Source organism: Ptychodera flava, chromosome 11, assembly GCF_041260155.1.
Source record: "Ptychodera flava strain L36383 chromosome 11, AS_Pfla_20210202, whole genome shotgun sequence".
NCBI lineage: Eukaryota > Metazoa > Hemichordata > Enteropneusta > Ptychoderidae > Ptychodera > Ptychodera flava.
In genome coordinates, this window is record NC_091938.1 from 38351606 (window position 1) to 38378550 (window position 26945).

Sequence of the window (26945 nt, forward strand, 5' to 3'; positions counted from 1 at the left end):
CAGACAGCTTTACCATGTATAGATCAAATGTAAAGGAATTGGCTTTGATTCCTGACAGATATACACGTGCTGAGAGATTTTTCGGGAGAAAATATCTGGAAACAGCTCCTCAACGTATAGTATATAGGAAGCACTCGCTCATCAATTTTGGATTTTGCACATTTAACTTTTTCTTAGTCATCAAAATATGATTTTATGTAGAAAAAGTAAAGACAAATATGTTCTACGGGCATTTTGCAGAAGACTCAAGTATACAATAAATAAGAGATTTCTTTTGTAATCGAACGTTGTCTTTGAATGACTTGGCATAAATTAGATTTGCAAAACCGAAAGTAGTTAATGGGTATTTCAAAAACTCGGTAATGAAAAAGGACAAATCACACCAGCTGATGGCAGGTTTTGGTACATTCCATCACTAAGGACATGTTTCTAGCCTATTTATCTTGTAAGTTTGGCTGCCATCATAAAAGACTGACTATAATATGAAAAATGGACATCTTTCAATGGCGATCAAGTATGTGACTGGGGAAATTTTATGATGTCACCGTTCTATATTTATGTAATGACGTCAGACGTTGTTGCCGAAAATCCAGGTCACATATATGCTAAGCCTGTACACTGAGATATTGTCTCACTGGCATGTTGCTGAAACATGAATATTCATTAAGGAGTATTCTTTGCACACAGGTGACCCGGATTCTCTGCAACAACGTCATTATGTAAACAGAGTATTGCAAAACCAGTCGTCTATGTTACCCAGACTGTTCTGCGGAGTTCTTTACTGGCATCCCCTACGAGCGGTCGGAAGACAGCCCCGCAGAGCAGTCTGGGTAACCGAGACTAAAACATCAGGAAATTCCCTTTAAGTCATATACTTCGCCGCCATTTTTGCAGGAACTCAGGTCGAACACTGCTGTTGAAATTCTTTCTGTGGCCAGCCTCCTCCAAGTCTTTCATTTCAAGCAGATTACGTAAAGCAATAGACAGAAGGTGAGTGTGGATCCAGCGGTAATATCCAATGATAGACCAAACATTCTGCACTATTGTTCTGAATACGAAAGCAAAACGAAAGCAAAAAACTGACCACCTATAACGCAGTACCGAGCTCGACTTTCGATATCCTTTGGGTAGAGATCGTTGTCATAAAGACGTTGTTTCAGCAACGTTGCATATTCAAAAATAATTATAGCAAGTCTTTGAAAGCAAGTGTTCATTGGCAGGTAGGAAGAGGAAATGTTGTTCTTTAGATGCGAGTCATATTCAACGAATTCAAAGTATTCGTCTCTAAGGAACTTGTCAGAAATCACAGGGGGGCGGTGTTTTTTTTTCAAAAAAGCGATCCTTCAAAAGTGTTTGCAACAAAAAAGTGACCCTCTCCATTTTCATGCGCAAAAAACAGTGACCCTACCCTGAATGCCATAGTCCGTACCAATAATATATTTCTCATTTGACCTTTGAACTTTCAGCGAATACTTTTTAACTTTTACAAATAACAGTTTTATGCAAAGTTTCAACTAAGATCACGTTTCACAGTAAATAATTCTATCAACAGCCTGCAGTACAATAGCCTACTCAAAATCAAAAGGGACACTAGCTGTGTTATAGTTTGGTTGATAATTGTACAGAGAGCAATATTATTGCTTGTAAAGAAAATTATTACAGCCTGCAAGTCACTATTGAACCCATAAATGCACAGATAAAGCAAATTTTGTCCGGGAAATGTTTAATGGTTTACCCCTAGACTACCATGAGAAGTGAATTGATATATTTGGGTAAAATTTCAATGTCATATTTGTTGTTGACTCCAATGTATAGTGAATCAACATTTTCTATGAAATCCAATAATCGCATTTCTTGTACATGTACGCACATGCACTTTTTACCTTCCACTTCAAGTAAAATACATTTACATAAATTATCAAAAATATATAAAAGTGCAGATATAATTTGTTTGTGTGGGGTATTGTAATAGTTTGCCCAATAGACTCCCTTTATTATGATTTTATATTCATGGACGAAGCACTATATCGGCCACATCTTGACTTTGAATAGTTGCACAAAAAGGGTGACTCTCCCAAAAAGGCATGCGTGAAATTTCATGACCCTTCAAAGATGCTTGCTCTAAAAATAACGACCTACCCTCCAACACTAGCCCCCCTCCCCTAATCAAACTCGTGGATTCATAATGAGAAAAATATTAAAGTCATATTTCATGGAATCCACAACAATATGACAACAATATGACATTCAAATGCCCATGTGAGGGCGCTGCTTTTAAAAGCGACCACCCGCTGAAAATCTGTGATTGGTTAGATTTTCTCTTTCCATGGTAACTCAGAAGTGTTAACAAGCGCGAGACAGAATGTTTCAATATGCGTATAGCTTAAAGGTATACAGTCACCTGCAATTTAACTATGCCCGTGGTATATGGTCAAAGGGGCGTTCCTTGGTATTCAAATGCCCATGTGAGGGCGCTGTTTTTAAAAAGCGACCACCCGCTGAAAATCTGTGATTGGTTAGATTTTCTCTTTCCATGGTAACTGTGGCAAAATTGGAACAGGTGACAGTATACCTTTAATATTATCCGCTGATTTGCTGTGTGTCCTAGAATTCTTCGACTCTTAGTGAAATATTTTAATTCGTCCTTAACTTCAGTCGAACTTGTCGTGCCAAACTTTGTGTACACGATTTTCTTACTGCAAAAGGTTAATTAGAGGAAAACAAGTTACATGAAATTCTGCTCTTGACCCTGCAAAAGAGTCATGGACTGCGCTATACAGTACAGAAGCCCTGCACAGGAGCCGTCATCTGATAAAAAATCGTCAGAGGCGGACTCCATGAGCTGTCTTTCATTTGATTAATTTGCTGTATTCCCATAAGCATATAGTCACTGTCCATTGACAGACAAGATCTGTGCGTTGCATCTGTCATCGGCATACGTCGTACGAGTTTCTTACTAATATCGTCAAGTGCATGGTCCTTCCAGTTTCGCTCTACTTGTACATGATCCTTGAATTGCAATATTTTCATTCAGTGTAAACAAACAAATAAACAAAAAGACAATGTAAGGAACGTATTAAACATAAAATGGATGGATGCTCTGAAGTACAAAAGCCTTGTGCAAAATAAGATTCCTGGCATTCATTTTCTATTAACGTGTTGTCAGTGCTGTACTCTACGGAATTAGCAATTTCCACTTTGAATTAGTTTTTTTTTTCTTGTAGGAGCTATGGCGGCAATTTGGGATCCAGAAGCTATGAAGTATGATGCCAGCAATCTTAACCTGGACGATGTACCTGAAGATTTATGGAAAAAGTACACGAATGCAAAGATCGTAAACCTGTCACACAACAATCTCACATCATTGCCGAGGGAGCTGTTGAATCTTCCGAATGTCGAAGAACTGATTCTTGCAAATAATCTACTTGAAAAGTTTCCACAGGTTCTCTGTAAAATGAAAGGCCTTAGAATGATAAACCTTGGCTACAATGTCATTAAGGCAGTACCGAGGGAGCTTTCAAGTCTGCAAAACCTGGAAGAGCTTAATCTCGAATGCAATGCATTCGAGAAATTTCCAAACGAAATTTGTACCCTAAGAAAACTCAACTCTCTCCATTTGGGCTTTGGTCGTCGACTTACGTTCGTCGGTTCTGGGCAGTTGCCGGTCACCAACATTGTGAGCAAATAAGTTTTCCCGAAAACATAGCATCTCTTCCCCTTACTTCACTTCATGTGAGTCACTGTAATATGCAATCTTTCCCTGTTGCAATATTCAAGATAAAGTCTCTGAGAAATCTCTCCCTTGAATATTGTAAAATATCGTTGCTTCCCTCGAGATTAAATATTTCTTGTCAACTTCGGGAATTGAGCCTGGCTTATAATCAACTTCAGATGATACCACCAGCAATATTGAACATTAAAACACTTACAAAGGTGAACATGCAAAACAATCAGATATGCACAATATCCGAGGACATTGAAAAATTACAGGAGCTGCAACAATTAAACCTCTCATGCAATCGTATCCATCAACTTCCATCTACTTTGAGTACACTGAAACAGCTAGGAAACTCTACTTGCAGCAGAATGAAATTGTGAGATTCCCTGACACATTTGGTTTGTTGTCAGCCCTAGAAGATCTCGATTTGTCGTCAAATAACTTTGAAGAGCTGCCCACTCAGGTATCTTCCTTGAAGGCATTGCGTTGCCTGAAGGTTTTCAACAACAACTTAACAGCACTCCCTGATACCATTGAACAACTGCAAGAACTTCAGGAACTTGACCTATCATCCAACAACATCGAAACATTATCTGATGCAGTATGTGGACTAGCAAATTTGACCACACTTGACCTTCAAAATAACCAATTACTAACTTTGCCCCACTCATTTTCTAATCTTCAAACGCTGGAATGTCTGAGCCTCGCCAAAAATTCGCTCGCCCACTTACCAATACCAGTCTGTTCACTGAAGACGTTGAAGAAGCTGAATTTATGGATAATACAATATCAACCATACCCGATGAATTGGATGAACTTGATTTAGAGGAACTAAATATGGCTCAAAATAGGTTGAAAAATCTCTGTCATGTGATTGCCACACAGACAAACTTAACGAGGCTCTTCCTACAGAATAATCACTTGGAATCATTACCGGACACAATAATTGAAGCATTTGGTAAACTCAAGGAATTGGACATTTCCAATAATGAGCTGAAGGAGCTTCCTCAAGACATGTCTGCAATGCGATGTCTGGAGACGCTTGATCTCAGTTACAACCGACTACGCCAGCTCCCCAAGACGATGGATTGCCTGCATAAATTACATTCACTAGACCTATCATGCAATCTTCTGGCAGACTTTCCTGAGGTAATATGTAAACTGACAAACCTGCAAAGACTTGATGTAGGAAGCAGCCACATCACTAAAATACCAAAAAAATCAGCAAATTGGAACACTTGAGCTCTTTTAACATCTCATACAACGCGCTTTCAGATATACCTGAAGAGATATGCACATTGAAGAAGTTGCGGAAACTTGATTGCAGTAACAACAAATTAAAAACACTACCAGCTAGCATGGGTAAGCTACAGCGACTTCAAGATCTGACCTTGTCGTGCAACAAGCTTACTGGAATTCCTAACAGCTTGGGCTCAGTTAAGAGTTTGCATAAACTTGACGCGAAAATAACAACATTACGACATTGCCAGATAGACTCAGTACCCGATTGTTATCTGTCGATCTTTCCTACAATAATATCAGAGAACTTTCACAAGCTATATATAATGTAAAACATCTACAGAAATTATCAATGCAAGGAAATAACATTTCAGAAATTCCTCTTGAATTTGGAAACCTGCAAATGTTGTATGAATTGGATCTGTCGTTCAATCAGCTGCATGAGATTCCATCTTGCCTGGGTAGATTGAAGAGTTTAAGGAGAATAAATCTTAGACACAACAAAATCAAGAAATTGCCCGCTATGTTTTGCGGCCTACGTAAATACGCGTGATTTCAACTTAGCATTTAATGGCATCGAAAGTAGAGGATGGCCCTTGGAGATTGATGTTCTCTCGGAATCGCGAGCTTTGCGAAAACTCGACCTCTCTGGCAACAACCTTACCCAAATCATACCAGCAGTCAGCAACTTCAAAAGACTGCAGACACTTAACTTGTGGAATAACAGAATCAGAACTTTGCCTTCTGACTTCAGACAATTGTGTCATCTGGAAGATTTGAATCTTGCTTTGAACCGCATCACCAACATCCCTGAGGTATTGACAACTTTGTTATCACTTAGAAAGCTTCAACTCTGGGGTAACGAAATAGCTTCAGTCCCAAGAGATTTTGCCCTGCTCAAGCATTTACAAGAGTTGGATATCTCATCAAACAAACTCAGCGAAATTCCAAAGGCGATCTGCATCTTGCCATCCTTGAGGAAACTTAACCTATGTGAAAATAACATCAACCAGGTACCCGATGCCATTGGAGATTTGTACGAGCTCCGGGATCTTAATTTATCTTTAAATAAAATCGCTTTAATTTCAGTTAAATTGTGTTCCCTGAAGGAGCTTAATCGACTTGACTTACATTGTAACAAAATAACTAAACTTCCAGATGAATTGGGCAACCTTGATAAACTCCAAGTTCTGCAGCTGTATAACACAGACAATATTCCTCAAAGAAATTACCTGACATCACTACCGGAGAGTATTTGTCAGCTGAAGAATCTACAGTGCTTTGATGTCGGTGGTAATAAACTTACCAGCATACCTAGCGGCATGAAGGATTTGTCAAACCTACACACAGTCAACTTTTGTGGCAATCCTCTCTGCAATGGCCACGACCTGCATTGTCGTCAAAATCACAATAATGTTCAAGAAATCATTGAAACAATTTTGCAACTTGATAGATATGTAATGAAGAATAAACCAAGGGGAATAGCAGTTATCATCAATAACCAGAAATTTGAAAATCATCTGTTTAGACATGGAAGTGAGGAAGATAAAAGTAAGTTAACGTTCAATGATTCTATGCTGTTTCCTTAGTGTATTTTAGCAGCGTGCATCATCAGCGCATAGTTTTCTGAAGAAATAGTAAAATAGTTGACCAAAATGTTATTCAGATATAAAATATAGCGTAAATTTTACAACTATCGTTGATGAAAATATTGACATTGCATGAACAGATGCAAGACTTTGTTTGAGAAGCAGTTCCAGAGTGGTAACAGCCCACTACATTGCAACATTGGTCGCTTATACAGTAGGCAATATGATAACACTTAAAGGAACATTATCGCTATCTTTTGACACTTTTTACACCAATATTGTTGCAAACGAGTAGTTGCTGATATTGTTCGATTTATTGAAAGATGTCTAAATAATGGTCGACCATAGACAACTTCCATCCAATTTTGCCGACACTGTGTAGAAAAACCTCGGATCAGGGGTTAACAGTAGCCCACCAAAGACCTCTGACCCCAGGTTTTTCTACACAGTGTAGGTAAAATTTGATGGAAGTTGTCTATGGTCGACCATTTTTTAGACATCTTTCAATAAGTCGAACGACATCAGCAACTTTTTTTTTGCAAAAAAATTGGTGAAAACAGGGTCAAAAGATAACGATAATGTCCCTTTAACCACAGACAAACAGAAACAGACTTGCAACGGGTATTGTTCAAGGCATGAAGCGGTTACATAAGTCATCCATATTCGCCTCGCCTCAGGTAGCTCTCGCCTCGCTTTTCCGAAGACTGCCGACCATGCACCCTTCGGTAGTTTCCGGATTTTCGCAAATTTTTAAGCGAAGTATGTTCGGCAAAGTTTGTGTTATTGTTGTCATGTGGTGCTGAGTGGAATCGGCGTGCTGGCGAAAACGGGAAAGTTTTGAGCTTCGGGAAAGTGAGTTTTACCATTTTAAAAATTCCTCTCACATTTTATTAATATATAATAAGTGTGTTTCAACCAAATGTGAAGGTCTTTTATCGATACTGTCTGGTTTTACTCAATGGTTTACGGTCAGTCATATCGTCTATTAAAAGTTGGTCATTGAAGGACGTGTTTATGATACTGCGGGCGTGTTGTGTTTTGATTGGCTTGAAGCAGTGTTTCTGCCCTGAGAGCTCACAAAGTAAGTATGGTTGCTACGCGACTGGCAGCCTGTGGAGCTCATTTCAATATGAAAAGGCCATAGTCTACCCAGACGACCATGGAACAAAAGCCATGCCGCGTTGCAAGTCTGTTTCTTCTATTTGTTCTATTTGTTTTATTCAGCTTTATATTCAAATCACAGAATAGAAATGTTTGCATTTGACATTCATAAACTTGAAGTTTTTAACCTGAATATCATCAACTTCTGTCTTCGTTGAAACATAGATAGTAGACGTATATCACTTTAAAACACTAACGTTTCTTACAAAAAGTAACCATCCACGTGCCTTAAAGCATTAGTGGTGCCAATTGACTTAACAATATTGTTTATTTGACATTTCTGTCCTGTTTGTTCATCGCAAATTAAAAGTATTTTCTTTTTAATAATTTCGATTGTTTTGCTTTACTGTTACAGAGCGACTGACGGACCTATTAAGAAGTTACACTTCTCTGTCGAGGTATATACAGACCAGACCATCCGGGAAATTGATGACACTATGAGGGAAGTCAGTCGGAGAGACCATAGTACCAATGACTGCTTAGTGGTTTGCATTCTATCCCATGGCTCCGGAGATAAAATCTGCGGAAAGGACAGTAGTGGTGGTAGAGGTGTGGAGATTCGGGAACTGACAAGATGGTTTACAGCTGATAGATGCCGTGGACTGACTGGTAAACCAAAAATCTTCTTCATCCAGGCATGCAAAGGACATGATCGGATGCCTGGAATTGAAACCGACAGAATGCAGCCAAGTGATGCAATAACAGTTCCTAACCTAGTCCCAAATGAAGGTGACTTTCTCGTAGGACTTTCTACAGTTCCGGGATATGTTTCATACAGATCACCAAGCAGTGGAAGCTGGTACATTCAGACACTGATAGATATGATAGAGAAGTACGCAAACTATGAAACACTTCCTGCAATTCTAGAAAGAGTGAGCAACAATGTTGGACAAAAGATGACTGACAAGCCAGGATTCACCCAAATGCCATCACATTTAAGTACTCTCAGGAAAAGTTTGTATCTCACATTTTGAACTGACCATGGTCGTCGAAGGGGAAACTCGATGGTTTTCGATTGATTGTTTCACTTCGCACCTACGGTTCATGTGATTATAGAGCTTCTTCAAATTGTGAAGTGAACACCTGTAAAGTCAAAAGCCTACAGTGATCAACTATTACATAATCTACACTTTTATGAACCACAGTCCTAAAGTTTGAAATGCGGGTTTGAATTCACGAGATAAATCGCACCTTCGAAATTCATAACGTGTATATATATAACATAAACAAGTAATGATGCGGGAGGAAATATCGATCCGTGACATGATAATGCCTCTTTTCTTCTTTTCAAATGTGTGTGTTATAAGTTTAGCCTGCCATTATGTACCATCAAATAACAAGGTACTTATAGATTTCCAGAAGGGTATGAAGAAGTTATGGTTTTTGTCATGTTCTGTTTTGAGTGTAGGTTTTCAGACTATTAACCAGTCTAGGTTCCACTTATCGATAAAGATCGTGGTACTGCGTGACCATTAAAGGTATACAGTCACCAGTAATCTAAATATCCCAATATATATTGTTAAAGAGGCGTTCCTTGGTATTCCAAATGCCCATGTGAGGGCGCTGGTTTTTAAAAGCGGCCACCGCTTAAAATCTGTGATTGGTTAGATTTTCTCTTTGCATGGTAAGTGTGGCAAAATTGGAACAGGTGACAGTATTCCTTAAATCAATGTAAGTGTAAAGTGCCACAAACTGGTGTATATAAAGTAGTGTTTATTTGTAAGCTAAAGATACAATCATTGCATTCTGTTTCGTCAACACAGCGATGACATTAACCTTCGCTGCTGGAAGAATAAGGATAAAAGTATCATTAAATTTACTGAAAAGTAGCTCTTTTGTTAAGCTTTAGATATTATTTCGGTGATGTGTAGGGCCTAAAACTGTTATATTGTCAAATTTGGTTTTAAAAATGTATACGCACACAATCACGATACAATATACCTAGAATCAGATGAACGTCACAACAAAACTGTGTTTTAAGTTTTTTTCAAGGCAGGTTTAACTGTAACTGGTAATGTCTCTATCTCTGTGAATCAGCAGATTCAAAATGAAACAAAAACAGTAAACTGAACAACAGAGCTGTTACTTTGATCATAAAGTTGTTATATTTTATATTGAAACAACGTCAGACACACTCAACAAAAACACTCATATTCTGCATAGCCTGGAAGCTCCATCACTCAAGAACACTCGCTCCCGCAGTCTTTCGACTCTTGGAGGGAAGAAAGAGAGGTGTATCTAGAAGTGTCAAAGTTATAAAATAAGGCCTACTGTAGTTGTATATTTCTCGGTATGATTGCAATCTTCTAGCATGTCATTTGTCACTCAGGTCCAGCTTTCTGTACGACCCATGTCGTTCAGCTGTTGATGAAGCCAAATCAAAGAAATCATAAAGTGTGTTTGTGTGACAACAAATCAACAATGCCTTTACAGACAGAATGGCAATTTACATGTTACATTGGATATAAACGGCCTAGATATATCCTAATTCAAAATGAAAACCGGGAAATGAAAACCGGGCAACGGTGGTGAAAAAGTAATTTTCACTAAAAGCACCTTTTCTTCTGAATGTACAAACAATTTCTGCTTGTATAGATCAGCTGTTGCGTGACCTCTGCTGTATGTATCGTCTGACGAATATTTATGTTATAGTAATACAATGTATTTTCATATTCTTACTTACCATGCATTTCAATAGTTGTGAAAGATCATTTGTGTATTCGGTGTTTTGTTTTGTTTTTTGCTTTCAAAGCTGTACTCAGATTGTTTAATTGGTTTATACAGAATAAATGTACATGATGTATTTGGAACAATGCTCGCTCTTTGGATTTTTTCAAAAAGTCGTCAGAATATGCGAGGTGCATGTAAGTTGTATTTTTGTGTGCGTATTTTAATAAATCCCTGCGATATGTAGCTAGAGCAGATGGAGATTATGCATGCCAATGCCAAGAATTTTTGGATTTTTCAATAGATTTTATGCCTATTAACTGCAAGGCTTTACAATCAGTTTAAGCTGAGTTTCTTGTGCGTGTACCATGGCATATTGAATCTCTGTTCCATTATCTTATACAAATCAGTTAACGGCAGCTCTCGGCAGCAAGCAAAATCAGATTTCTTACAGAGCTGCTATGGAAACACAGCCGCACGTTTGATGACTCGGGAAACAATATCTTTGGTGTGGTGTTTATTCTTTGTCTGATGAAACCGAAACTTGTCCGTAGAATGCACCTCGAAAGTGAAAGACATAAACCGTTGCTCAAACTGTCCTCAAGATATATTTCAACCATTCTTTCAAAATCAATAATGAAATCGGGGGTCACCGTGCAAATTGTGGTACTAGAGAAACAAATTACCCAAAATTTACCGATATTTGAAATTCAAATGGCCCTGTGTTAACTCTATGGAAAAATAATATTTAGGATTTTTGAAAACTGAGACAGCAAAAAGTTTTCTTACACCAAGAGCTTTAAAATGAACCTCCACCAGTTTGTAGAACTGAAAAGAATTGGAAAAGTTTTAGAGTCCGAATATCTTCACCAAAAAGCATTTTACCTTATGTCGACCAGCACGTTAATTGATGTAAAACACGATTGGAACTAATTTAGGATAATTGGATCTTCATATTTTTCATATTTCTCAAAAGCGTTTGGTGCCATATAGCTGAATGCTGCAATATTACAAATTACTCATAAAAACAAGTGTGTAACTTAAAAAGAAAAGCTGATGAGCTTACATTTGCAGGTTAAAACGACCTTACTTCACTATCCAATTATCCCAAATTAGTTCCAATCGTGTTACATGCGTAGCACTTTAAATATTTCTGACTATGGCTTTTGACTCAATCTCTTTAAAATATACGAATTTTCCTCGATGATTGTCAACTGAAGATACACAATGCTGTGTGAAAGTCAAAACAGACTCATTCAAATTCAAAATACATTACATATGTGCATTTTGACCCTTTTATAATTTATGGTCCTTCAAGATCTTGTCACGATGGAAGAAAAAGATCGATTTTCACATAATTTACACTGTAAATAATAATCGGGTAGCATGCAGGTATGACTGTCATTGAAGGAGAAATGTTTTAATTAGGCCATCATTTTCAAAGAAGGGTTTACAAATGTTATGGAAAATGAACACAGCATGTAAACAAGCGCGGCTCTGGAAAATAACAGTTTATTTAAAAGGGGATAATATGCAATCCCGCCACTTCCAAGAGTAATCTATCCCTTAAGATATGAAATATTGTTTTCCAAAACCATAGAATCTATTAAGTGTTACAAGAATTGACAAAAAAGTAAAAACAAAGTAACGAAATAATACATATCACTACAACGGGTGTTGACAGTAAAGTAATGGCAATCAAGGAAAAATCGAGAAAAGGGATATATCAGTGTGAAACGCCCTCTCAGTGCTTCCACTTTGGTAAATATTCTATTGTTTTTTGCACAAATACAACTGCCCTAAATATGTTTAACCTTGCCCTAAATATCGTTAATCTTTTGAACCCTTATCGAACACGGTTGGAAGTATTTTGGATGATTGGATCTTTTAATCGTTCTAATTTATCAAAATTGATATGTGTTATATAGCTGAAAGTAGAGATATTACAAATTACTCATAAAACAAGTGAATTGCAAAAAGGAAAATTTGATGAGCTTACATTTGCTGATTAAACCAACATTAATATGATATCCAATTATCCCAAATTAGTTCCAATCATGTTATTATTAAAATGATAAAGACAGCCGGGCATATTCTCACCGAAGGAAAGGACATAGCCTCTTCTTCATAATATACGCATTGCTGAAACAACACCTAGGATACTTTTGTACCCAGACTTTGTTGACATGGATTTGCGACTCCAGCATTTAATTATTGGAGATAATGTCACATTGATATCTAGCTATATCTGCGATTGTGTGACTGTCTGTATTGTATGCATGTGGATTTGATATTTCAAGAACAATGGATTTGATTGAAATGGAATTTACCAGATATCTGTATATATTGAAGAATTGTTGGATTTTATGTCAGTTAGCATTGGAGACATGTTGGATATCATTCATCCGGGTAGTACATGACCTATAACCTGTTGGATACTTGGCAAGTAGAGCGGTCACCATACGTACAAATGTTACTGGCATCCCCTGTAGTATTTGCCATGTGACTGTCACTACCAGATTCAATGGCTGCTATCAAAATTCAGGGTGCTAGTGGTCTCTAGGTCAAAACACAGGACTCCCTGTGATTACGAAACACGTGCACAATTACTTCCTAGTGAGATAAAAAAACCTGTTACCTAGAAATCGTAGCTCTAAAGCTGAGTTGGTCATCTGATGTGTAAGAATGCGACTTTATTGCTTGACAAAATACATTGACGGATCTTGGAAACTAAACTCGACGGGAAAATGAATCTGTTATTACTCTGAGCAGTTATGCCGCCAAAACAAAGTTCACCAAGTCGATCGCCCTCCTATAGCACTCGTTATAACATCGAAACTACGTTACTAATACACCAGCTGTTCGGTTAACTAAAGTGTTTGAGTGGAACAAGTTATTGATTTACCTTCCATTCGTCATATCAGACTGCAGATCATGATGACGTATCGTGCAGCCCAAAGGTCTAAAGATCGTTAATTATCATTTGCCCTAAATTAGGCGTTGCCACAAGCTCTGAGACCTTACGTCTCTTACGATAGCAAATGTGATTTTCAGTGACGGTCTCGGTAAGTGCGGAACGTTGCCATAAAGGATAGGTAGGTAATGTTTGTGAATTTTTTAAATTAATCGTACATTATCATAAGTCAATTTTGGACAGTAGGCTAAACCGTACCAAACAGGACAACAGCATTTCTATTTATAACGTGTTTAGTCGAAATCGTAGAAACAAAGGTCGCATACCGCGGGCACATTCCATTTGTTGCCGATAAAGGTACCGATCGTTTTCTTTTTCATTGCATTTTGCGTAGTAGCTCGACTATCTGGCGATAGGAATAAGATGTTAACCCAAAGCCAACTTCCAATGTATAAGAGAGGTTTACTACAGGCAATTACGTTCTATCAGTACACATAGCGTCTATGTCACGTGATAACTAGACATCGATCGCGTACGTGTAGTACCAAAGACAGTATAGCTAGACTGCGACTGTCACTGATAGCAGACATTCGGCACGTCAAACATTTCTACACGTAGTCATAATTACCTGTAGTAGTTTTAAGACTTTCTTGATGTTTTCCGTGAATTTAGACAATCTAATAATGTATCGTTCTCAATTAGCGTACATCTTTGATACCAGAATATTTTTGCAGAGTTAGTTCCAGCACAAGAAGTACCTGCTATGATTTCCTGACATGAGTGGAATGTTGTGGTCTCATATCCACTTTTCATATGACGCCTGGACAGATATTTCTTTAAACCTCATAAACAACTGTAAAAAAAATTGGCTGATTTAATCTGAGGGTAGAACGAAGTATAAGAACATCCTCACGCAGAGAAATTACATCTTAAGAATTACACGAATTTCGGATGTTTCTGTGAAAAATGCAGTAAAATCATCGGGAACACCAAACCAAAAGAAAAATCACACGTAAGCACGGATACGCGTACGCTCATGCGCACCGTCAGACGTATGCGTAGTTACATGTAACTAAACTTCTCTAATAAAACACATACAACCTGAAATGTGGGAAGGGAAGACAAGAGGGAGGAAGGGATGTAATGCCTTCATTGTATTCCGTATAGAAATATACAGCAATTAGAGAAATTGCAACACTGATCGCTACTGTGAGCAGTTGTTCACTGCAAGTTTATCTTGAAAATGTCGATTAATAACTTTGAAGAACATTGTCATTTAATCATGCTAACACCGAACTTAGGTAGTCCTTACAATCAAAGAGAAAGAGAGACTGTCGATGAGATCAATTTATGGATACTCCACCCGATTTGACAGGGGCTTGTCAGTCTTTGTTATTTTTGTTTCTTTTTGCGTTACCAACGAAATGTAAGCTGACATCTTTTTTTCTTTAAATACGGCGACTTTGTGACTGACATATCCCTATCCACTCGGTTTTGCGGTATTTGATTAACAGTTGAGAATAATGATAAAGCGAGAGAGAAGTTGTGGCAAAAATACTGTACGTAAGTGATTACAAAAAAGGAAGTGTCGATAGATTGGCGGATTGCAAACGCGTTCGTCGGGCACTCAAACCCAACACTAATCGGAAATTTGTTACGAAAGATCAAACAGGCTAGAAGAAAACAGGATAGATCGTTAACTAATTATCATTATTTATACCTATCATGAATGCTAGCTAGTTATTTTGATATTGAAATGAAAATTGCTTTGACTTTTAATTCTATAAACGTTCTCTACAACAGGTAGGTACATTTTATTCTTGTATTCCTAAAGCATTGACAAGATGAAAAGATCTAGTCATACAAGGTTCATGTTGTTGTTTACTGACGATTTCATGTCCGGACCAAAATTGAAATGTTAAAAAGCATATGATGTCGTAAGTTTACACTGCCTGTTGTCACAGTTTTTGAGAAGAGAAATTGTATTTACATATGGAACAAAAATAATGTAACATACAATAAAATGTACTGCTTTTTTTAGCTTTAATTTGTTTCAGAATGTCACATACACCAATGCTATAAAACCATTAGGCCAATAACATCATAACTTCTGACACAAAGAAACGTTCAACTGTTAGGAAGTATAATCCACCTCAGTTTCACTTCGTAAAATAGGATGTATTTGTCAAATTTTAGGGAACTTTGTTCCGCGCTGCTATAATATTTCCATGAACTTAATTTGTATGTCAAAGGTTTCGATGTACTATAGTACCGACATTGAAGTGGCACACTGACAAATGGAGGCAATTTAGTTTCTACATTCTGATTATGGTTTAGCTCAAATGGAAGGATTTTGCAGTTGAACTGCAAGTAGGCAATAGTGGATTGTGTGACAGGTTATACAGAGGAAATGTTATGGCACAAATACAATAAAGTGTAAATACTTTAATATATGACAACCAGAAAGATTTCTCGAAATGTGAAATGTTCACTAAAACGTTCGTTAGGGAAACTGAACACATTTTTATATTTTCATCTTTTCAATCTTTTCAGAGGGGTCGTTGTGCACACTTTGGTACACAATCAAGACCATGAAAAAAAACTTCCTTCATTATAAGTTCACACAAGCCGGAGACAAGCCCAGTACTCTAAATCTTTGACGGCAAAAAGTCATGTCCCCGCACATTCTACCCAAATATAACGAACGGACTGAAGAATTATCTATGTCACAATCCTAGATCCAAGAAGGTCGTCTGAAATTCATGCGTAATGGGGAATATTGGCGTCAAAATTATTCTCGTTCGGGCATCCAAACGTGAATATGCTGTCCTTAAAGTTGGCCTGTTATTCAAAACGTGAAGTATTAAAAGGTGGGGGTGTCATTTAAAGATTAATCCAACCTTTCATCGAGGTCGAAAGACGACAGCCATACTAGATTACGCTGAATCAGGTATGTACAAGGTTGGGCAGCAAATAAAGAGTGCGGGTCAAAGGTCATAAAATTCCAAATGGTTTTAGGAAAACAATAATTAACAAAGTGTCTAGTTCACTAAGTATGTAATATGGGATCTCATTTGACAGCCTGCAGTTACACATGTGCATAATCTGTGAGGAATTTAGGTCAAACCACTTATGATGAATGTATTCTTGACATACATTCAGTTCCAATGAATAAAAAGGCGTTGTAAATATATGTCGTCTATGTTTATAGTATCGATGCAAATCTTAAAACAAATAAAAAATTGAATATATATATATATATATATATATATATATATATATATATATATATTATATATATGTGTGTGTATGTGTGTGTTGCCTGTCTGTCTGTCTGTCTTTCTGTTTGTCTTTCTGCCTGTCTGTCTTTCTGCCTGTCTGTCTGTCTGCCTGCTTGTCTGTCTGCCTGTCTGTGTCCGTCTTCCTTTCTGTCTGCCTATCTGTGTCCATGGAAGACATTACAAACAGAACAAAATGTTCATTAAATCATCGTTCAAAAAGTGCCTTTTCGAGACGCATACTATTTCAGTCAGTTAGGCTTTGCAAAGAGACAATAACACTAGATTCTATTGTCACAGATACCGTGAGTGTTTCACCCGACCAATGAAAAATCGCATTCCATTCTGTACAAGTAAAAGTTTACATGTTATCTTTTCCCTCTCCTTATTTTGTCATCAGACTATTTCCTTGTTTTAACGTTTTAAGCCTGCTGTCTTTGACAGTTGAAACCGTCCTGTTATTAACTTTGACCTTCCCTGTTTAAATCCTGCCGACAACAGAATAGATAAAACGATTCTTTGTGCCCGTTGATTGTCGTACCTATAGCTGGATTCTCTATGGTTTACGCACGTATTGCTAGTTTCATCACAGGTTCACTTTATGGCTCTAACACTGCGGATATTTAGGTTACGTGTCACTGTCTGCACAGGAAATAACGAGTTGATTTTTTATTATATTTTACTACTACGATTCTTTCGAAATTGGGGTTGTCATAAAATCTTAATATAAACTATACCTCTATTCCTCCAGAGACTTACTAAGCTTACACACTGCCAAGTTGAAGAAACATGCCTTGGTTGTCAGTCCAATACTGGAAAGCATGTTATAAACGCCTCAAATCAGAAGACAGCCATGAAATCTCAGCCGTGGTTTCCATCGACAATTTTATTTTGGGCGGTATTGGTGAAGATGATCACGGTGTATTTGAAATTGTCTCAGGAAGTATAGACGAACGTTCCATTGACTTTGTGATCAAATACACTGATCGCAGGGACAGCTTTACTGGTAAGATAATTTCTCGTAGCTCTACTTCGATGAGAGCCGAAGGCGTGTTTGAATCTTCCAGGAATCCGAAATTTAAGGAAAAGTGTCAACTGACAGTAGAGATTTCAGCAGAAGTACAACAAGAGACTGACAATGCAGAGAAATGGATACACGAGACACTTTCCCACATACCCGATATGGCAGAGGTACATGATCAGATTGCTATCTGGCATTCTTTAAGAAGGGGAGAAAAGGTAAGTGTGCAGTGGTCGCGAGAGACTTTGTTAAAGTGGAATAATCCTAAACTGCCCCGAATACCGCTTTGTGTCGCCTTTCTATTTTTTACTGGGGAACATAAATGATAGCCCTTAAAAGACGCGGGTGTTTCATAGCTTTACCTGAAAGCAAATTGATAAACTTTTAAAATTTCAATAGAAAAGAACGGACTACCACCATGTATGTAAGTACTCAGTGTCAATGACTAATGCGAGGGCAGGGTATATAGGATAGCCCTTTGAACTTGCACAGTGCGAGAACACATTAAGTAGAGCTGCATATTGGAATCAACAAAATAAATAAAACACTCTAAGAACAATTTTTAATAACCGAATAACAGTTAGAGGCGAAAAAATCTACATATTTACTTTTGTGTGTGTTTTTGGTCTCACGGAGACTTTTATATTTAGATGGAAAATGGTGATTTTTGACTTTAGATGGGCCATAAGCGATGAGAAAAGGGAAATGTGTAGACCTCTTTGCCTTTAATCGCTATCCAATTTTATTCAAAAATAGTTCATGTCGTGATATTCATAATACATGGTGATTAGAAATTTTGAATTTTGTTACTAAAGGGAGATTCGAAGAAATCAACATGCATTTCTGCTATCAGAGGGTGTCTAGAGATTTAAGTGCAATTTACGTGCTTTCATCGTTTTAATGAATTCTGTTTGCTCCAATCACACAATCATTGCTTACAAAAAGTAATTTTAGGTTTGATCAATTGCGAGAAAACTTATTAAAGGGATAAAATGTATGGAATTTACATTGACAAGGCTTTGCACACTTCTCGTGACCTAAGCTGTAAATATTAAATTCTGATCAGTTCTAAGCATTCCAAAATAAACCTGCTCTCTTGGCATTTGACATCATTCCAACCGTCATTCTTGAAATATTGAAATTTACGAGTACTGTAAGGTTGACAGTGTGCAATATTAACTTAAAACTGACAGTATGCACGAGCTAAAATGACAATAGATTTTGTGTTGTAAACAGTATTTTGTGTTGTAAACAGTACTGTCATCCGATGTGATTTTTTTAGGAATCAGAAAGAAGGGAGGCGGTAAAGCTTGTCGAATTGAAAGTGACGGACGCTGTTCACATGGCGAACCGGTTGAAAGATACCATACACAAACACCGAAAGGGAGCTATCTTGGGGCGAGTTGGGAGATTTGAGGATTTGACAGAATATTCACGGGCATGTGTCAGGGAAGTCGACCATTTTCCTCCGGCCTTTTCTGTCAATGGTAAGTACTGTCAATTTATTAATAAACGTTTTTAGTACATTTTATTTGGTCATTTATGACTGATATCGGTGGAACAGCTAACATGGCAAAGGGACAATTTCGCACAGAGTAAAATGTGATGTTACTTATCCATATTATACCTACGAATTACATACACGTTAGTTTGCTTTTTCGTAAATATTACAAAGGACCATCCGGTGACCATCTTGTCAATGTATCAATTTTTCAGAGCGACTTTACCGCGGAAATAGCGATTCTCATGATATCTAAATATGATATGGTTTATCTACTGACTTACAGGATTAACATGTACATCAAAAGACTATCTAAATTGTCAGTAAGCGATAAACAATGCGATCTTGGGAGGTAGGGGTGGTCACAATCAGATTGTGAATATTTTTTTTTACAATCGTAAATTTTTGAATTTTTTTTCCTAGTGAGTCATGATGTGCTAATTTTTTTTCGAAGTAAACTGTCATATTGATCATTTTTTGCGTTCTGACTCTAGGTTTTTATTTTGCAAACTAGTCTGAAGATTTTTTCCTAATTTTTTTGCTTTGAAATTTTTTTTTCTGTTTTTGACCACCCCCTCTAATGATCTAATGGTCCACCCCTAACTAATCTGATTAATAACTTTGATAGGTGATTTAGACATCCCAGATTTCAAGCACTGATATATTTTTCCAGGCACTCCCTTTGATGTAGGGGAAGAAGATCTTCCTGCAATTATCATCGATTATTTCCGCCAACAAGAACAAGAGCGTATGCTTGGGTTGACGGCTGCGCACAAAGTACCGATGACACTGAAACATGCCATTTACTGGTTCATGCAGCGAGGAGACATGGTTTCTGCATTAAAACTGAATATTCTGGTACCGTATGCATTTTGGCGCGTAATTAGGGTGTATTTTGATAGTTTCGTTGACATAATAATCCAGATGACAAATGATTTTACACAAACTAATGGGCAACCCTTTCTAACTCAGCCCGAGGCTGTGGATCTCATTTCATGGCTGTACGATTTATATAAGACTGAGCAGGATTTCGATCTGTGTAAAACAGACACGAAGATCAACTATTCAGATGTGTATGGAAACTACATCGAGAAAGTTACCGGACAAATACGGTTACTTTTGGAAATGTTTAAACGTGGATATGAAAACAAACAGCCAGGCTCTAGGCAGTGAGTAAATTTGACTGGAAAATAATTTACCTAGTTTTGTAGATTATTACTGAATAAATAGCTATGTAATCCTATTTATTATGCCGATTGGATTACAGTTGAGAGTTAATTAAAAAAAAGTGGTTGGTCGAATTCAAAAGGGATATACCGTAGATGTGCCCGTAGAATGAGTCTTTTTTTCGTGGATTAGAATTTTTGACTGTGATGTTCAGTAAAAATCGAAAGTGCAAAACAAAGCAACAAATTGTTTATTTTCAGGTGTTGGAATTATTCAGTATGAAAATCTCGCTAATAATACGACAAGAAATTTCACCACTTTTTCCAAGTAAGTAGACTTCAATGGACGTAAATTTAATGCAGTCATACGGCCACGTTTATCTCGAAATCTGGGAAAGCATCTCTAGGAAAGCGTCATGGTATATAACAGGGACACAGATTTCTATGGCAACGTTTGCACGGGGAAATATCAAGTTTCTGAACGACATTAATTTGTTTAAAAAGAAATCGTGACGTTTAAGAAAACGTTGTCAATGCGTAACTGTTGTTGTTTCACTTGTACTGGACTATGCCTCGTATTGATTTTGTCATTTCTCGTAGGAAGATTTGCTGAAGTTCTTGTGACAAAGTCTTGTTCTTCGCGGGCAAAGTTAGTCAGAATTTTACGCAGAGGCCAAAACCATGTAAGCTTATTACGAAATAGATCTTTTCTTTTGAACTACTTTCTAGCATTTCCTATGCATTCACAGTATTTTACATAAAACACATTTTACTCAAAAACATAAGTAAACTTTCAGTCAATTTTTACTAAAATAAGGAATCATGGAACATGTATATGTGCACTATTTCACTTCTGTCGGCTTTTTTGTGCTTGAAGTCATGAGGAATTAAAGAGATTTCTATGATACCTACACCACAGTTAAAATAACCAGTGATAGCATAAAGTTGGCAGCCATTTGCCTCTAAATATTTACATCTGATATATTTTATATTCTAGATTCAGTAATTTTTTCATTGACAATGTATAATATGATTCATTTTTCACTGTGTAAGTTACCTTTGATAATTTTAACTACTTTGAATAACACAATGGTCTCGTCTCAACATAAGAAAATGCCTTCATAATAAGCTTATCCACAAATACCGGATTTTCGTCAGAGTACATGGAGCAGCGAACAGAAGTGTGCGATGTACGAGGGTTTAAATCCTGGTATTTTGTAAATTACATACACCTTTTAGTCCAATTTTAAAGAAAAACAAGAAATTATGGCGCTTTGAGGATGCCCCTTGCGCGCTGCGTCGATGGAACGCCAGTAGCAAGCAGATTGGGAATGCGTTCAACGACAACGCTACAACTACCTGCGCAGAATAGTGCACGTGCTAAAATTGGTTCAGCAGCGTCATTTCACTCAAATTCACTGGTTTTGGAATTACTAATATTCTCTACGTGACGTAAGCTTACTGAATGTTTAGATTTATATTTTTCATAAAAAAATGTAAAATCTTCCCTTGTTTATCCCTGTGTTGACATAAAGGTGTTACGAGGTCAAAGGTCAAATAGTGTCCAATAACATCTAAAGTTACTGTACTCCGTACTGTACTTTTTGTACTCAAAGTTTTGTATTGGACTCCTCTGATACCAAAATTTACTATACGATGAAATTCCATAGGTTATGGTGAAATTCGATAGGTTTCAGACGCAGTTGTGTAATAATAAATATATATCATGTAAATTGAAGCAATAAATCTGAAGATACTTCCAGGATATCATGCAGGCCTGTCACATGATTGACAATGTAAAACTTCATTTGAAACTTCTTTTTGTCCTGTTTCTGGAATAAATATTTGTCCACTGTTGTGTGAATTTGATATTCCCTATGTACAGCAAAGTTTCATCCCAGACTCCTAATAAAGTTGACGTTCCACACCATATAGTATCATATCCACATACAAAACACAATTGAAAATGTTATTTTTATGTTTTCTTCTCCTTACGTTTAAAACTTCCTGCTGGCTGAAGTATTCAGACATCAGTTTCAAGTTGAGTTTTATTCTCTTCTTTATTCATTATACATACATTGAATATAAAACATACACCTTGTTTAATAGAAATGTACACCAATATAAGACATTTTACAAAATATGAACAATAATGCTGCATCCTTACTGGACAAGTTTCACTGATTTTTGTAGGCCTTCATTTCTATATTTGAACATACTACTTGTACAGGAAGCAATCAGGATGTTTTTGTGTTTACATATGTGTGTAAGTGTGTACACACATATGTGTATGTAGGCATGTACAAATTACACATGTACAGTATGTCTCTCACAAAGTTGAGGGAAAAATTCCATAAACAAAAAAGTAAGAAAATTGTCAAAATCGGTATCAACAGAAGTACTGATTTGATTGTTTTGATATCTGTACAGTTAGAAATTGAACGTGTATACTGAGATTGTACATCACACTGCATTGTTTGCAAATTACAATTTTTAGTATTTCTTTGGTCATTTTTGCAGATATTCAAACATGCCTCTTTAGGTTGTACGGAGTTGATAAATCCAAAGTCTTGATTGAAATGTATTTTTGCAGAATTCAAAGCAATCCTACCAAACACAGTGTGGCTGACTTCAGCCAGGCATATAGAATGTACGAGGAAATGAATGAAATTGTCTTACTAATTAAAGAGATTGATAAATGAAAATTCTGTACAGAAATGACTGCTAGAGTATGTAATGTCACAAGATTAACTGCAGATAATCACTTTCCAAGTAATCTTCACATGACATGTCATTGGACAGATGCCATCAGACCCAAAATCAAAATTCAATACTTTCAAAAAAGCACAGGTGAAATTTTTTATTCTTGATCAAGAAAAACATTTGACCTACATTTTCTTGTTGTCAAATGACAGGATACCTCAGAAAAGGTTTATTGACCCATTATTTACATTTGAAAACAAAAGTCATCAATTTTCATATCAAAGGTATAACAAGATGTGAGTAGCACAGAGTGCAACCACTGCCTTTGGACTGAATGTGATCTGCATATTAATGAGATGTAATATCTATGAAAGAGAGCACTTCCTAATATGGTCAATCAGTCAAACTTTGAAGGTTGAACTACAAAGTCTATTGTCAAGAAATCATTGGAACCAAACTGTAACTGTGAAAGGCAGCTGCTCTATCTGATTTTCTCAGTACAATACTTGAGACAGATAATCAAAAAAATTGAAAAGTTCCAGTGTTGAAAGTAGCACTTCTAAGGATTTGATGATAAGAAAACAGAAATATGTAGATATCTGCTTGCACACCAGTATGTTCAAGGACGTTATATTCAAAAAATAAAAATTTATATTATCTGACATCTTCCAATGTATTGTCAAAAAGAACTTTGATTGAGAGTTAAATTTGATTTGTCAGTTGTTGACATGTATGTACAGAGTGTGCTCTCATTACAAATATTGACAATAAAATACTATACACTTTAACAAGTTAGAGACTGGTGATGTAGATGAAACATCTAGAACTACATGAACTGAAACATCTTTGTTGCAAATCAGAAATACCATTTTGTCTATGCATAGTAATGAGTTCCTGACAAAACTCTGTTGACTCATCTAGTGTGCTTGGATCTATAGTATTCAGAGTGGCAAACGGTAACAATTTTGTCCTTCTATATTTAGAAGGCATAAGAAGCACATAATTCTGGAATCTATAGTACTGTTTTGATTTTGATTATGTGAAAAGAAATAATTCATGTAGAGAGGTTTTTTAGATATTTAACATATTTCAGTTTAATAGACTGAAAATTCTTGCATATGGATCCATAAATAGGAAAACTCTATCGACGTATTGTCCAGGTTGCTACTTTCGTAATATTCTTTAATTATCAAAATTATTTAATATTCATTTTTTCAGAGTTAATATTGAATGGCAAGGTTTTTGTTGAATTGTCTTGTGTAGTTGCAAATATGTTAAAATATCAATTTATGACACCAATAAATTCTTGTAGTCTTTACACCAGTAATTCAAGACCAAACTCTATCTCACTTTCTTCAGACCATTCTTGTGTTTGTGTGGTACTAAAATTCTTGTGTGATTGCCTAAAATTGCAGAAAAGTATTTTCTTGTAGAATATCTAAATAAATACAAAAGCTCAAAATGGTCAGTGGAAGTTGGGAAAACAGGCTTGAAATATTTCCACATCTAGATGTTCTTGCATAGAAATACTTAAATGAAAAAAAAACATTAATTTAAAAGAAGACAACAACTGACCATCATTGAGTATAGTAACTCATATGAGCTGAAAAAAATTTGAATTCTGGATTCTATAATCTAATAATATGATAATCAGTCTCTAAAAATGATGAAAACTGACTGATAAACTTGGTAATGGAATGATATTAATCTCATTCAGTTTTACAGAAATCTTCGTGTAATGTTACTAGGGTATATATAACAGAAACTTTTAACCTCTCAACCCTTTTTTGACTGCAAATACCAGTGTAACTCTCCAACCATACCACAGAAAGCAATAAAATTAAACTAGATTGTTGTTATTAAATGTTTGAAATTTAAATTTGGCAGGCAAATAACCACAATCACATTTTGTCCTGTGCCCTCTTAGGACTTTCAAAATTGTTAGTAAATTTACGAATTCGCTTCAAAAAATATTAGTAAGCACAAATTATGTAATGCTGAGCCCGCCAATTTTCAACAAGCACTTCTGGTACTCAATGGATGAGTTTAAGGGGATAGAAATGATGAATGATTTCATGAGAGACAAAGGCAAACCAAAAATTCCTTTTAGCGTTTTTTTGACAATTAACACTCATATTTTGATATGCATTTTCAAAAGATTCATTGCATAACACAGTACGTCATGGGTCATAAATGCATGTAACATTGAAATTTCTTCTTTGTCTCAATAAAGTATGTCATTTTGGTCAACCGGCCCATGACTGTTATTGAATTAATCAATATTTATCATTATTGTATTTATCAGTGGTTGATGATTATATATATTAATATATTAAGTGGTCATTAATATTATCGGCGTTTGCACAAGTTTTAGATGCTAGAAAATCTGTTCCCCGTTATTTACACTTGGAAGCTCTGTTACTTTGAAAGTATGCATGTCATCCATAGGTACTAGGTGGTGCCTCTATAGCTGCAGTCATTATGCCATGTTCAGCTCTAAAATTCTTTTAAAACAACCACTGATCAGAACATTTGGCAGTCTGTGGTCTTGCACAAATTTTGTCTCATCATAACTGCAAATTCAAGTGCGTAGACTGAAACTGGTGACCCTGCTTATGTTTTAACAGAGAGCGTCACATTTTCAAAACCCTGCAGATGATCGTCATTTTTTTTGGTCTGGATAAACTTTCGTCGTGCGCTGTGCACAGCATTGTCTCTGGAGCATCAGAGAGAACTATCAGTATTTAAATCATTCAACTATCCATCTGAGCATTTGTAACTGCCCGCTTCCCTCGATCCGCTTCAACCGTCCATTCGGAAAGTTGACAGCGTGTGAGTGTTTGGGCGTCTCGAAACTACCGTAATGCATGGCACACCAGTATCTTAGTACACACACACCCAGGGATCTTGAAACCTTTTCGCATATGCTCATGTTAGCACAGGTCAGTCCAAAGCTATCACCATATGTCGATGTGCCGATGATAGGGGCAGAGTAGTTTTTGAAAGACGAGATATGACAGTATTTCCCCGGAATTCATAATCTTAACCGAAAATCAGGCTTCAAAAATAAGAAAATTATTCGTAAATGGCCAAGCAGGCATTTATATTTTTTCGTAAATTTTCATTTTTGTTCGTAATTTACGAATGTTACGAGCGACAGCGAGAGCACAGTTGTCTATGGCATTGGTGATGATGGTTCATTGTGCACAGCGCCCTCAATGTCACGAAAAAATCTGCTTTGGTGTGAAGACTTCATAGTCCATTACATTGAAGTGATATTCACCCATCAATAGATTGTGAGTCTTATTGTCTGCAGCATAGGAATGTGGGAAGTTTGAATATGATTGTAAACCTTGGTTGCACTCTGAACTTATGCAAATATCAGCACCAGCACCAAAGATTGGTCCGTACCTGAGAATACAAAGAAAGACATGTAATTCATCATCAGATGCAAAAAATTTTGTTATTAAAACCCTTTGAGTGCTCTAATTTTGTGTATCAGTTTTCCAATTTTTAGGAATTTTTCTTAAATTTTTTTGGTGATTTTGGATCAAATGGGCATAACTTTTTATTTGCTACAGGTTTTGATCCAAAGAATTGGGGAAATCTGAAAAAATTGTGTTGAACTGGAAACAATTGTCTGAGTTATATAAAATGAAGGAGACAAAAATTGACTTTGGCACCCAACGGGCTACATTTTTTTCTATGTGTATGTGTACGTGAATGACTGGATAAATAGATGATGGATGGCTGTCTATCTGTTAGTCTGTCTGTCTGTCTGTCTGTCTGTCTGGATGGATGGATGGATGGATGGATAGTATGGATGGATGGATGTAAAATATATCAGTCACAAATTCTGTACATAGTTATATTAATTTTGTTAAACAAAGCAAAACAACTTCTAATTCTTCTCCATATAGTGTGTTGACATACCCACTATTAGCCTTGTCAACCTATGCATTACATACATCATGCTATGCTATTGTTG

The 26945-nt window shown here is 36.5% G+C and overlaps 4 protein-coding genes across 10 annotated transcripts in view; 3 read left to right on the top strand and 1 right to left on the bottom strand.

Moving 5' to 3' along the window:
- Positions 1-749: 749 nt before the first annotated feature.
- On the top strand, positions 750-5519 carry LOC139144528 (leucine-rich repeat and death domain-containing protein 1-like). Its single transcript, XM_070715226.1, has 4 exons — positions 750-990; positions 3225-3680; positions 3991-4541; positions 4939-5519. The coding sequence occupies exons 2-4, from the start codon at positions 3230-3232 to the stop codon at positions 5287-5289; spliced, it is 1353 nt and encodes a 450-aa protein (XP_070571327.1). The 5' UTR covers positions 750-990; positions 3225-3229; the 3' UTR covers positions 5290-5519.
- LOC139144529 (leucine-rich repeat protein lrrA-like) lies at positions 5449-8681 on the top strand (the record flags this gene model as incomplete). Its single annotated transcript, XM_070715227.1, is given in 3 exon segments — positions 5449-6508; positions 8063-8150; positions 8153-8681. Coding segments are annotated over 3 exon segments (1677 nt in total), but the record flags the coding sequence as incomplete, so codon positions are not given.
- Positions 8682-13330: 4649 nt separating this feature from the next.
- Positions 13331-22434, top strand: LOC139144224 (uncharacterized). The gene is made up of 4 exons (XM_070714886.1): positions 13331-13469; positions 17318-17805; positions 18870-19074; positions 19762-22434. Exons 2-4 carry the CDS (start codon positions 17356-17358, stop codon positions 20259-20261), a joined length of 1155 nt encoding a protein of 384 aa, XP_070570987.1. The 5' UTR covers positions 13331-13469; positions 17318-17355; the 3' UTR covers positions 20262-22434.
- The window catches only part of LOC139144222 (BTB/POZ domain-containing protein 9-like), a 121778-nt gene continuing 117117 nt past the window's right edge, over positions 22285-26945 (bottom strand). For all 7 annotated transcript variants that reach the window (XM_070714882.1, XM_070714878.1, XM_070714877.1 and 4 more), the window contains one exon: positions 22285-26368. In XM_070714882.1, coding sequence (XP_070570983.1) covers positions 26179-26368 — 190 coding nt within the window. In that variant the 3' untranslated portion in view covers positions 22285-26178. The remainder of the gene's footprint in view (positions 26369-26945) is intronic.

What these genes read in the sequence shown, in the direction of transcription:
- LOC139144528 (XM_070715226.1), top strand. Translation starts at nt 3,230, where the DNA reads ATGGCGGCAATTTGGGATCCAGAAGCTATGAAGTATGATGCCAGCAAT. An exon ending in GCCGGTCACCAACATTGTGA is followed by an intron (nt 3,681 to 3,990) that starts GCAAATAAGTTT and finishes GAAAAATTACAG; the next exon opens with GAGCTGCAACAATTAAACCT. An exon ending in TGAATTGGATGAACTTGATT is followed by an intron (nt 4,542 to 4,938) that starts TAGAGGAACTAA and finishes AATACCAAAAAA; the next exon opens with ATCAGCAAATTGGAACACTT.
- LOC139144224 (XM_070714886.1), top strand. Translation starts at nt 17,356, where the DNA reads ATGCCTTGGTTGTCAGTCCAATACTGGAAAGCATGTTATAAACGCCTC. An exon ending in CTTTAAGAAGGGGAGAAAAG is followed by an intron (nt 17,806 to 18,869) that starts GTAAGTGTGCAG and finishes TGATTTTTTTAG; the next exon opens with GAATCAGAAAGAAGGGAGGC. An exon ending in TCCGGCCTTTTCTGTCAATG is followed by an intron (nt 19,075 to 19,761) that starts GTAAGTACTGTC and finishes ATATTTTTCCAG; the next exon opens with GCACTCCCTTTGATGTAGGG.